This window comes from Phyllobates terribilis, unplaced genomic scaffold, assembly GCF_046119375.1.
Source record: "Phyllobates terribilis strain yellow unplaced genomic scaffold, ASM4611937v1 Scaffold_4__5_contigs__length_816908805, whole genome shotgun sequence".
In the NCBI taxonomy this organism is placed as follows: Eukaryota; Metazoa; Chordata; class Amphibia; order Anura; family Dendrobatidae; genus Phyllobates; species Phyllobates terribilis.
Genome location: NW_027362764.1, coordinates 696090124 through 696103805, shown reverse-complemented (window position 1 = coordinate 696103805; position 13682 = coordinate 696090124). Strand labels below are relative to the sequence as shown.

The 13682-nt window shown below is 46.6% G+C and overlaps 1 protein-coding gene across 2 annotated transcripts in view; it reads right to left on the bottom strand.

Annotated features, from left to right (window-relative positions):
• The window catches only part of SLC26A7 (solute carrier family 26 member 7), a 96999-nt gene that overhangs the window by 81198 nt on the left and 2119 nt on the right, over positions 1 to 13682 (bottom strand). For both annotated transcript variants that reach the window (XR_012320170.1, XM_073679575.1), the window contains exons 2-6: positions 13112 to 13222; positions 12836 to 13005; positions 10382 to 10546; positions 10148 to 10300; positions 8900 to 8982 (exon numbers count right to left, since the gene is read on the bottom strand). Coding sequence is in view for 1 of the 2 variants with exons in the window: in XM_073679575.1 (XP_073535676.1) it covers positions 8900 to 8982; positions 10148 to 10300; positions 10382 to 10546; positions 12836 to 13005; positions 13112 to 13222 (682 nt within the window). In the remaining variant the exon portion in view is untranslated. The remainder of the gene's footprint in view (positions 1 to 8899; positions 8983 to 10147; positions 10301 to 10381; positions 10547 to 12835; positions 13006 to 13111; positions 13223 to 13682) is intronic.

The following is a 13682-nucleotide window of genomic DNA, read 5'->3' as shown; positions in this document are numbered from 1 at the left end:
GGACGTGGAAGTGGACGTTCTGGTGATGGTTCGTGCAGAGGACGGGGCCGTGGCCAAGGTGAAAATGTGCCACAACCAACAGCCACATCTTCTCGCTCCCACTTCTTGACCGAATTACTAGGGAAGCAGAGAACAACACCAGTGTTGAGAACTGATCAGTGTGAACAGCTTATTAATTGGATAGCAGATAATACTTCCAGTTACCTGGGCACCACCACCTCCGGTCTGTCTTCCACACGGTCAACTCTTAGTAGCCGTGAGTCTCGACCGCATACTCCTCCTCACCCTGATGCTCCTTCCTCCCACCATGCCGAGTGTCGTCAGACAGCAATTGATCCCACACTTGGACAGTCTGAAGAGCTGTTCACTGGTCCATTTCCATATTTGTGCCCCTCGCCTGATACGCTTGAAGAGGTGGAAGAGGAGATCCCATGTAGTGATGCCCAAATATTTGAACAGCCACGGCCACAGGAAGTCGACGCTGGCAATTTGTCACAAGAGGTGGACAATGACGAGACACAATTGCCAGGAAGTGAGGAGGAGCATCGTGGTGCGCAAGTGGAAGAGGAGGAGGTGGTGGATGATCTAGTAACTGACCCAACGTGGCAGGAGGACATGCAGAGTGAGGCCAGCAGCACACAGGGGGAGGGAGGCAGAGTACCCCAACAGGCAGGAAGAAGCAGTGTGGTGGCCGCAGACAGAAGGCGGGCAACCGTTCCCCGTAACACCAACACGAGGGACGTTGCCAGCACAAGTGGTAGGTCTTCCAGAGTCTGGAATTTTTTTAAAGACTCTGCTGATAACCCCAAAAAGGCCATATGTTCCACCTGCCATGCCAGCATCAGCAGGGGTGACAAAACTACCAGCCTGACCACCACCAGCATGATCAGGCACATGGCAGCAAAGCACCCGACTTTGTGGGGCGAAACCCAGGGTCCACGACCAGTGTCAGCGGGTGTCACCACTGCTTCTTCCACTGTTGTGCGTGCAATAGAGTCCCCTGTTGTGTGTGCAAGGCAATCCCCTGTCCATACTGCATGTAAAGATGCCCCCTCCTCTCAGTCTTCACTTGTTATGGCAGTTTCTCAAGAAACAGCATCAACGTCCACGTCCACGTCCCACCGCAGCGTTCAATTGTCCATATCCCAGACCTTTGAACGAAAGCGGAAATTCGCAGCTAACGCCCCACAGGCCACAGTCCTAAATTCGCACATTTCACGACTGCTTGCGTTGGAAATGCTGCCTTTTATGCTGCTGGAGACGGAATCCTTCCGCAATCTTATGGCGGTGGCAGTCCCTCGGTACTCGGTCCCCAGCCGACACTATTTTGCCCGGTGTGCCATCCCCGCACTACACAAGCACGTGTCCCAAAGCATCTGCCGTGCCCTCAACAACGCAGTTACTGGGAGAGTCCACCTGACAACGGACACGTGGACAAGTGCTTGTGGCCAGGGACGGTATATCTCTCTGACGGCACACTGGGTAAACATAGTGGAGGCCGGGACCCAGTCGGACCTTGGGACGGAACACGTCCTCCCCACACCGAGGATTGCGGGCTCTATGTCAGTCATAGTTGCCCCCACAGTGCGCATCATCCTCCTCCTCCTCATGTTCAGCCTCCATCTCCGATATCACCACATCAGTTACAAGCTGGAAGCACTGCAGTACTGCCTCCGCCAAGCGGCAACAGGCTGTGCTGAAACTCATAAGCTTAGGTGATAAACCTCACACTGCTTGTGAGTTGTGGACAGCTGTGAAAGAGCAGGCAGATCTGTGGCTGAGACCGCTGAACCTACATCCCGGCATGGTCGTGTGTGACAATGGCCGTAACCTGGTGGCGGCTCTGAGGCGAGGTGAGATCACGCACGTACCATGCCTGGCTCATGTGCTTAACCTCGTGGTTCAGCGGTTTCTTAAATCGTACCCCGAGTTCCCAGATCTGCTCGTGAAAGTACTCCGCCTGTCAGCTCATTTTCGCAAGTCGGCTACAGCTTCCGCCGCCCTTGCTGTGTTGCAGCAGCGTTTGCAGCTTCCGGCACACCGACTGGTGTGTGATGTCCCCACACGTTGGAACTCTACCCTCCACATGTTGCAAAGGATTTGTGAGCAGAAGAGAGCAGTTGTGGAGTACCAGCTGCAACAAGGCCGTCGATATTCAGGTCAGACTCCACACATAAGACCTCAGGAGTGGACCTGGATGTCTGACATATGTACCATCCTGACAAACTTTGAGGAGGCCACCAAAATGGTGAGTGGCGATGATGCCATCATTAGTGTCAGCATCCCACTTGTCTGTCTTTTGCAACGCTCTCTGCAGAGAATTAAAGAGGAGGCATTGCAGCCAGAGTATGATGAGATGGATCAAGAAGCCGTAGTGGGCGATTACACACAGCCCAGCCTCATCTCATCCCAACGTGCATTGGGGGACAATGAGGGAGAGGAGGAAGAGGAGGAGGCGGAAGAACAGGAGCTGCTATCATGCGCTGTAGACGGTAGTACCTGTACAAGTGTCATACCGTCGGTTCAGCGTGGGTGGCCTGAGGACAGGGGGGAGGAGGAGGAGGAGGGGGAGAGCATGATCAGTCGTCATCTTGGTGAGGACACGGAAATCTTGCCCGTTAGCAGTCTGGCACGCATGGCTGACTTTGTTACGCTGCCTTAACCGTGACCCTCACGTTGTCAAAATGTTGGGTGACAGTCATTACTGGTTGGTGACACTTTTAGACCCCCGCTACAAGGAGAACTTTCACTCTCTTATTCCTGAGGTGGAGAGGTCTACAAAAATGGGGCAGTACCAGAAGGCCCTTGCTGCAGAACTCTTAAAAAATTCCCATCTGAACACGCTAGCGGCAGAGGTCACAGTTCGTTGCCCAACCAAGGCGTACAGGCGAGAGAGATGCAACTCCAATCCAGCAGAGGCAGGTGAACACTGTCAACGTTCTGGGACAGATTTCTGACACCCGCCCAGCTTACAGGCTCTGAGGCGCGGGCTACTCTCACAAGGAGTGGAAAGTTTCAAAATATGGTGAGGGAGTACCTTGCCGACCGTACCAGCGTCCTCCGTGATTCCTCTGTGCCTTTTAATTATTGGGTATCCAAGCTGGACACTTGGAATGAACTCTCTCTGTACGCCTTGGAGGTCCTGGCCTGCCCTGCCGCTAGCGTGTTATCGGAGCGTGTTTTTAGTGCCGCTGGGGGAATTATAACTGATAAGCGCACTCGCCTGTCAACTGACAATGCTGACAAGCTGACCCTTATCAAAATGAACAAGGGCTGGATTGGGCCAGACTTCTCAACACCACCGAATGACAGCAGAGTAACATAAAGTCAAATCCACAGTGTTATTTCGGGAGGTGTATTCACATGCACCGCTTCACACCCACACATGGGTATACGCTTCCTCATTTCGGCTGTTTTATGTTCTTCTCCTTATCCTCAGCCTCCACCACCACTATACCACCAGGGTGCCAGCATTGCAAGTTCCTCCGTCCTTATTTTTGTCAGCTTTTGCTTGGAAGGCATAAGCAAATCCTATGGGAGATCCACTCCCCAATAATGGGACTTATGTTTGTAATATGCTGTACTGCATGGTTCTTGTAAGGGGCATTGCAAGTTGCTCCGTCCTTATTTTTGGAAGCTTTTGCTTGGAAGGCATAAGCAAATCCTATGGGAGACCCACTCCCCAATAATGGGACTTATGTTTGTAATATGCTGTACTGCATGGCTCTTGTAAGGGGCATTGCAAGTTGCTCCGTCCTAATTTTTGGAAGCTTTTGCTTGGAAGGCATAAGCAAATCCTATGGGAGACCCACTCCCCAATAATGGGACTTATGTTTGTAATATGCTGTACTGCATGGTTCTTGTAAGGGGCATTGCAAGTTGCTCCGTCCTAATTTTTGGAAGCTTTTGCTTGGAAGGCATAAGTAAATCCTATGGGAGACCCACTCCCCAATAATGGGACTTATGTTTGTAATATGCTGTACTGCATGGCTCTTGTAAGGGGCATTGCAAGTTGCTCCGTCCTAATTTTTGGAAGCTTTTGCTTGGAAGGCATAAGCAAATCCTATGGGAGACCCACTTCCCAATAATGGGACTTATGTTTGTAATATGCTGTACTGCATGGTTCTTGTAAGGGGCATTGCAAGTTGCTCCATCCTAATTTTTGGAAGCTTTTGCTTGGAAGGCATAAGCAAATACTATGGGAGACCCACTCCCCAATAATGGGACTTATGTTTGTAATATGCTGTACTGCATGGCTCTTGTAAGGGGCATTGCAAGTTGCTCCGTCCTAATTTTTGGAAGCTTTTGCTTGGAAGGCATAAGCAAATACTATGGGAGACCCACTCCCCAATAATGGGACTTATGTTTGTAATATGCTGTACTGCATGGCTCTTGTAAGGGGCATTGCAGTTCCTCATAATTTTTGGAAAGCCTTACATTCACTGCTTAGGCCAACAGTGCACAGGAGACCCAGTTGCTATAAATGGAAAAAAAGGTTTAGTTAAGGCCCTCTGACCTCCATTTCATTTCCAAGGGGCATTGGAGTGCCTCGAAATTTTTGTTAGGCATTGCAGTCACTGTATGCCCTATAACTGTGTAGCCGAACCGCTCCATTTGTTACAGAAACATATCCTACAAGACATATCTGGTTGACTGGCCTGATATTGATGTGAATGGTCCCTGTTCCTCCTGCTCTTTCTCCTTTGCCACTACCTCATCCATCATTTATCACCTGAAGCTTTGTTTTAACGGGAGTCATAGAACTTGGATAGTAGCAGGAAAACATCCAGCAATCCTCGGAGGAGGTAGGATATGCGCCAAAACGCTGACCACCTCAGGCCTAGCCGCTACTACATACATGCGCTTGCATTCCAACAAAACAAAGCAGATGCTAACTTCTATCATCCTCATCATGCTCCTCACCTTGGCACTCTCAACTCCCCTGATGGAGAAGCCAGGGCCCACCGGAGGAGTCTGGTTGTCTGGTGGGCTCGGCCAATGCTGCCCTAAATCAGGCCAGGCTAAGAAAAGTGTGGGAAAGGTTACCGGGACAAATAGGGGTGGCTGGGGACTGAGTATGGACACCCGGCCACCCCCTGGAGGCTGGGGAGCAAGCGGGGACATCCGGCCACCGGGCGGCTGGGGACTGAGTATGGATACCAGGCCGCCGACGCAGCCATGGCGTGGTGGCCAGATTCCGCCTCCACATGCCTAAAAGGCCCAATTTAAAGTGCAAGCAAGCAAGCAGTATGGTATTGCAGCCTGGGGGTGGGTGGCAGGCTGCATACTTGCGCTTGCATTGCTAGGAATGGGAGGAAGGACTTAAACGGGGATAGTTGCAAGTCTGCAATGACAGGTGCAGGGTGGGAGGCATCTTCGCATGTACCATGAACAGGGGTTTGGCATGCACACACTACAGCGGAATAGGCTCTCCTTCCCACTAAATGCACTGGGGAGGGCACAGGTAATGTTTTGGTATACGCGCTTAATCTTATGTATAAGGCACACCAGGACAAATAGGAGCGGCTGGGGACTGAGTATGGATACCTCACTGCCGAAGCAGCCATGAGGTAGTGGCCAGCTTCGGCCTCCTCCAAACTAAAAGGCCCCATTTCAAGTGCAAGCTCGCAGTATGGCATTGCAGTCTGAGGGTGGGTGGGTGGCAGGCTGCACACTTACACTTGCATTAAAAGAAAACAAAGCAGATGCTAACTTCTGTCATCATCATCATGCTCCTCACCTTGGCACTCTCAACTCCCCTGATGGAGAAGCCAGGGCCCACCGGAGGAGTCTGGTTCTCTGGTGGGTTCGTCCAATGCTGCCCTAAAGCAGGCCGGGCTAAGAAAAGTGTGTGGGGGGATGTTCCAAGGAGAAATAGGGGCGGCTGGGGACCGTTTATGGACACCCGGCTGCCCCCAGGCGGCTGGGAACTGCGTTTGGACACCCGGCCGCGGGGCGGCTGGGGACCGAGCATGGACACCCGGCCGCCGGGCGGCTGGGGACTGAGTATGGATTCCAGGCCGCCAACGCAGCCATGACGTGGTTGCCAGATTCCGCCTCCACATGCCTAAAAGGCCCAATTTCAAGTGCAAGCAAGCAGTATAGTATTACAGCCTGGGGGTGGGTGGGTGGCAGGCTGCATACTTGCGCTTGTATAGCAAGGAATGGGGGAGGTACAATTGAACACTGCCCTGGGACTAGAACTTGCACGGGGATAGTTGCAAGTCTGCATCTTCTGATGCGGCAAGGATCACTTATGATGGGCACACTTTTAGACAGTGACCTGGGTGTCAGAGATGCTTCCAGGGGTCTTCCCCATGCTGTTCCCATGTCTTTTCAGCACTTTATGCATGTGTCACACAGCACATGGCCAGATAAGGTTGTAAAATGTTAAAATGACATTTCCCGGTGAATGCATTTGTCACAGTTGAAAGCAATACAAAAGTGCAAAAATGCATAAAAAATGCTACTTGTGAACATAGCCCAAGGTGTGGAGGAGTATTTTTGTTTTTGGTTATTTATTTTACCTTATACACAAGTCTTTACCCTGGAAAAGAAATTCCTTAACATATTTCACAGGAAAAAAGTTTCAGTTTCGTTTTTGAACGTTTTATTGTGAGCCCATAAAAGTGGCTTAATACCTCTGACCACGTTGTTGACAGCAGTGACCTGGGGGTCAGAAATGCTTCCTGGGGCGATCCCCATGCTGTCCCCATGTCATTTGAGCACTGTCACTATCGTTTTGGGCACTTGTTAGGCTTTTAAAAGACTGCCGGGGGTGCCGCCGCAAAAATGCTCGAGTCTCCCATAGACTAACATTGGGCTCGTTGCTCAGGTCGAGCACCCGAGTATCACGGCGAGCTCGGCCCGAGCTTCGAGCACCCGAGCATTTTAGCGCTCGATCAACACTAATGTTCAGTAAATGCACTCAATACTTGGTCAGGGCTCCTTTTGCATCAATTACTGCATCAAAGCGGCGTGGCATGGAGGCGATCAGCCTGTGGCACTGCTGAGGTGTTATGGAAGCCCAGGTTGCTTTGATAGCAGCCTTCAGCTTGTCTGCATTGTTAGGTCTGGTGTCTCTCATATTCCTCTTGACAATACCCCATATATTCTCTATGGGGTTAAGGTCAGGCGAGTTTGCTGGCCAATCAAGCACAGTGATACTGTTGTTTGTAAACCAGGTACTGGTACTTTTGGCAGTGTGGACAGGGGCCAAGTCCTGCTGGAGAATTAAATTTCCATCTCCAAAAAGCTTCTCGGCAGAGGGAAGCATGAAGTGCTCTAAAATTTCCTGGTAGACGGCTGCACTGACTTTGGTCTTGATAAAACACAGTGGACCTACACCAGCAGATGACATGGCTCCCCAAACCATCACTGATTGTGGAAACTTCACACTAGACCTCAAGCAGCTTGGATTGTGGCCTCTCCACTCTTCCTCCAGACTCTGGGACCTTGATTTCCAAATGAAATGCAAAATTTACTTTCATCTGAAAACAACACCTTGGACCACTGAACAACAGTCCAGGTCTTTTTCTCCTAAGCCCAAGTAAGACGCTTCTGGCGTTGTCTATTGGTCATGAGTGGCTTGACACAAGAAATGCGACATTTGTAGCCCATGTCCTGGATAAGTCTGTGTGTGGTGGCTCTTGAAGCAATGACTCCAGCAGCAGTCCACTCCTTGTGAATCTCCCATCAATTTTTGAATGGCCTTTTCTTAACAATACTTTCAAGGCTGCGGTTATCCCAGTTGCTTGTGCACCTTTCTCTACCACACTTTTTCCTTCCACTCAACTTTCCATTATTATGCTTGGACACAGCACTCTGTGAACAGCCAGATTCTTTAGCAATGACCTTTTGTGGCTTACCCTCCTTGTGGAGTGTGTCAATGACTGCCTTCTGGACATCTGTCAAGTCAGCATTCTTCCCCATGATTGTGGAGCCTACTGAAACAGACTAAGGAACCTTTTTTAAACGCATTGGAAACCTTTGCAGGTGTTTTTTGTTAATGATTCTAATTTATTGAGATAATGACTTTTGTGTTTTCATTGGCTGTAAGCCATAATAATCAACATTAACAGAAATAAACACTTGAATCGATCACTGTGATGACTCTATATAATATGAGTTTCACTTTTTGTATTGAAGAACTGAAATAAATTAACTTTTTGATAATATTCTAATTTTGTGAGATGCACCTGTGTCACATGGTCTGTCAGTATATACACACCTTTACTGAAAGGCCACAGAGGCTGCATCACCATTAAGAGGCACCACTTACCAAACAACACCATGAAGGAGATCTCCAAACAAGTCAGGGAAAATGTTGCTGAGAAGTACAAGTCAGGGTTGGGTTATAAAAAAATATCCCAATCTCTGATAATCCCCCGGAGCACCATCAAATCCATTATCATCAAATGGAAAGAACATGGCACCACAACAAATCAGCCAAGAGAGGGCATTAATCAGAGAGGCAGCACAGAGACCAAAAGTAACCCTGAAGGAGCTGCATAGTTCCCAAGCAGAGACTGGAGTATCTGTCCATACGACCACAATAAGCCGTACACTCCATAGAGGTGGCCTTTATGGAAGAATGGGCAGAAAAAAGCCATTACTTACACACAAAAATTGTGAGGCTCGTTTTCAGTTTGCCAAAAGACATGTGGGAGACTCCTCAAATGTATGGAGGAAGGTGCTGTGGTCAAATGAGACCAAAATTGAACTTTATGGCCACCAAGATAAACGCTATGTCTGGCGCCGAAACAACACAGCTCATCACCCAAGAACCCACAGTGAAACATGGTGGCGGCAGCATCATGCTGTGGGGATGTTTTTCAGCAGCAGGGACAGGGAAAATGGTCCAAGTCGAGGGGAAGATGGATTGAGGTTGGAAAATTACCCTTTTGGAATATGTCCTATAACGTCAGCTCCAATAGATTTAGGCATATCAGCAAAGTAACAAGCAAGAGAGGTTGAAACTATCTGTAGGAGAAACAGAGCATATCACAGTTATCAGAATATGAAATAAATAAGCATTGAGGTAAAATGGAACACAAAATAAGCAAAATTAGAATATTTATACACAATGATATAAAAACAAAGTATTTGTGATAACTTTATCAGTAAGGAGCAGCTTACAAGTATCTTGAATGATACTCCAGCTAAGGCCACGGCCCCACTGTCGGTATTTGATCAGTATTTTTTTCTCAGGAGTGGGAGCCAAAACCAGGTGAGGATCAATCAGAGAAAAGGTATAATAGAAACAAGTCACCAATTCTGCATTTATCACCCACTCCTGGTTTTGGCTCCCACTCCTGAGAAAAAATACTGACCGAATACTGATGAAATACTGATAGTGGGGCCGTGGCCTAAATATTACAAAATCAGGAACCCGTAGGTAGTTTATGCTCATCCAGAATTTCAAGGGCTAACTTATCCCTTGGTAAATCACACAGCACATGGCCTAAATTCCCTCTTCTGACCTCTTTCCCCCTTTTTTATTATTTGAATTTTGTTTCTAGTTTTGTAAAATTTAATAAAATACTTGAAAGAGCAAAATAAAGTGTCCGATACATCAAATTTTTTCAAACAGTATCGTGGCATAAAAATCTTTGAAAAATAGCATAATTTTGGCACAACTGGTGGCCGCACTAAAATGATGTGACTTTTGGCATTCTCAACCAATTTTCGCCAAGATCCAACAAAGTGGGCATGACGACTGCTACTCTTCAGATTCATGACAAGTGGTGATGTTCACTACTCCTCAACTCTTACTCTTTGTGGAGATTTGTAGGATTTGTTGTGTAGGCCGCTCGTCTGCCGCCAAGTACTGCTCATATAAGAGGGTGGTGGCCCATTGGAGAATTCTCCTCTTCTCCTGTGGGCCAGTCCAAGCAGTCACACCATAGAGACATTCCCTTATGCTATTTAAGTGACCTAGTAGGGCATATAAAAGGGAATATCTGCAACTGACAACCCCTTTCACCACTAAGGATGACTCCATTCACAACATCAGCCCACTAGGAACATTTGATACCAAGGATAAAATGTATTAGCCTCTAAACCACAAGAGGGCCTCCAAAAACATATTACATAGTTACAGAACGTGTCAGTATTTCAGTAATCATCCCCCCCAGGTAGAACTCACCAGTGTCAGGTCAATGGGGATCACAAATCTGATTTTACTTTTGTACTTTTCATTAAGTTCTTTTGTCAGAATCAGCACCACAAGGGAGAGAAGGGATAAAAGCAAAGCTCCGACATTGACCAGATGGAGGTTCTTAAAAACATAGATATAAATCTATAAAACAAAATATAGAAGGGAACCTAAATATTACAAATAAAATGAAATAAAATGTAATAATATTCACATGATACTCACATAAAACATTCCTAAAGGTCCAGACATATAGGGCATCTTCATTCCTAGAAGGAACTTTACTTGTGACGTCACCACATGAGTCGCTGCACCGGTTGTCATTGCACTAACTACCGGTTCGGACAATAGGATGGTTGTACAGCCCAAATTCAACAGAAACATGGACATCTATCATAGAAACAACAACGAGAACATTTTTTGTCATCTTTGATTAAGATCTTTATATGGTTCCCACTTCACATGTTTAATGAGGTTTTAAAGGGGTTGTCCTATCTGGGATATGTATGGCACATCCACAATATATGTATGTCAGAAATGTCCGATAGTCACAGGTGCTAACATTTACGGCAAGAATGAAGCTATTGGAAATGAAAATGTGGCCGCTGTCTATTGATTAGTATGGGAGCGTGCACAGTCACTTCTCCAGATGCTATGGAAATGGGGGTAATTGCAAGCAAAGGGGATATTTTATATATTTTATACCCCATCCTCATTCTTCATAGAAAATCGTTGCAAACTTCTGTCTGCGCTTTGGAAAAAAAAAGTTTGCAAGAAAAAGACCACAAGATCATGTTTATTCTTCTTATGAATTCTACTGGGAAAAAAATTGAATTAATTGGGGTTACTCATTGTGCACATTAATGTCACATCAACAGAAGAAATCCACATGTCAGCCTTGGATACTTGCATTTCTGCTATGGATCCTCCTGTTCAATACACATCCGATTTGCCTGCAATGTGTAACAGTATCCTAACAAGTCTCTGGCCCTTACCATAGTGATCCAAGTCATAGGAGATGTCCAGAGTGGACAATTCTAACAATATGGACCATAGCAAGAAAGTAACATAAGTATAAGAAAATACATAAATTATTGTATTGCCTGTAGAAGAATGTAGCTTTGTTTTAGCAGAGGCATTTATAACCTTAAATGTCCTTCAGTCTGTGCTTTGTCCTTTCTATTATCTAATCAGCCCCTGATTAAATCAATTTCTACTTATTAACTTTATTACATCCAGTGTGCCAAACATCTAGTTCTGCTCCATACAGGCCCTGATTCATGATCAAAGCAATTTCATCAGAATTCTGGTGTATATTGCTTTGTGAAGTCACAAAATTTTGGCTTAATTTTTGCAACTTTTGGTGTTTTCACACCAACTTCTCTGAGCTGGGGAGAGATTGGGGACCACCGGGGATTTGATGCAACAGCTCTTGTAATTCTTGACATCTGTGGTGTTCCTTACGCCAAAAATCTCACTCCAGGACTGGAGTGAGATTTCTGGCGTGGCACACTTCATGAATCAGGAGTGGCTGACTCCATCACGCCACCTCTTTAAGACTAGTGAGAAAATCGCTGGTCTTGATGAATTGGGGCCATAGTGCGTACTAAGGATGAATGTACGGTATAAAGGGATCCATGCAAAAATAGATTAATGATGAACTTAGGAAATTATTTAAAGCATTTTTGGATAAAGACCTCCTTTATTTCCTTGTTGATATAGTTGTATGATTGCTTCTTTTTGTGATTCTAGCCACTACTCACAGATAAGCCATGAGGCTGGGTAGTCTAGAGGTCCAAGATCAAAAGCCAGGAGGGTACGTCATAGACAAAGGGGTGAGACAAAGGAGTAGTCAGGTAACAGTCCGAGGTCAGAATTCCAAGAAGGTAGCGGATCACAACAAAAAGAGCTAGGCAAATGGATGGTCAAAGGTAAATCCAAGGTCGAGCAGCAAAAATCAGAATACAAGACAAGGAGCACAAAGTAAGCTCACACCTCTTGAGCAAAGCTACAATTCACAGCAATCTAAGGAAGAGAGCTGGCTAAATAGCCAGGTAAATACTCCGAACAGGAGACACATGGATGAAGCCCCGGCACACCCTGGTCCTGATTGGAAGGCTAAACTGACACTCAAGACATGGACAGCTCAGCATGCCCCAGCCTCCGATTGGTCATCACAGCTGTCAATCACTGTCAAGCACCATACTGACAACTCAGACCGCCCCTGTCTGAGGGCGGTTTTTACGATCACCTTCGGTTATTCTGCCCAATAAAATCATGCTTCATGGAAACAAATTAGATTTTGTGTAAGAGCCATAACTAATAATTATGCGTCAGTTTAGGGATTAGATATTTTTTTTTATTTCTACTATTTTGGGGTACATATAATATTTTGATCAACTTTTATACATTTATAGGGAGAGGCAGCAATATGTCACGAATGTTTATCTAGTGTAACTTCAACCCCCCGACCACAAAGAGGCATCGGCTACAATAAACCTTGTTTTTTCAAATGCCACATGGTCAGTCCATTATAGTCAAGACAGCAAATGGCTGCGCTCTTTCTATAGCCCGAAGATATTTTAGGGGTCACTGGCTGAATCAGCATCTGTATATTACAGTCACATAACATGTGTGGCTAATAACTACAAATGATATATGAACATATGAGACTGTTACTTGGATGACCCCGCCAAGAAACGTCACCGCTGCCGCGACTCCTATTCGTTGCATATCAAAGTCGGATAAGCCCGGATCGCCCAGCGAGGTATTGGTGACATTGCTGGTGTTCAGTGGAACCAGTCGCTCAACGGCAGCACAAGATATCAGGGATGTGATAGCGAACGTCCCTGCCATACAAACAGAACGTGAGACTGAATTAGTAGAAGTACACGATAGCGCTGAAGAATTATAACGACTTCGAAAAGGTCATTTAAAAAATGTTTTTTTGGTTACCTGTTATAACATGGCGACTCATCCCAAAAATGGCATATATCAACGGGGCAAAGAAAGAGCCATATAAACCAAAAACAGGGTGAACTGATGACATCACTGCAAAGGCAAGACCTGCAGGTAAGAAGAAAATTGTCACGGGTGTGTCAGCTCTAATAGACAGTCGCTCTGGATCTGGCTGTAGAAGGTCACTGCGCCTGGCATTACAGACGCCGTCTTAATTCTTCTTCCTTTTGGACCCAGCGGCTACCTCACTCCTGCTGCTGATTGACACACCCTTGTCTAGGAGTTAAAAAAAACTCAAGTTTGCTCCAGGGAATCGCCGGTGATACTTCTATATACCTTTGTGAAAGCCTGGAGCACTAGCAGTCAGCTAGCTTCTTCTCTGGTGCCCTTGGAGGACAGTTGGTGTTAATCCTCTGCTGTCTGCTTAAGCTAAGTGTATCCCCTTTTTGTTTGTCTACCTTGTTGTCTTTAGTTTGTAGTGGGACCTGACCAGTGCTCACCCCTCTCCTTCCCTATCTAGGGCCAAGCTTTAGGGACATCCAGGGCTTAGGGTCCTGCTTGGCGATAG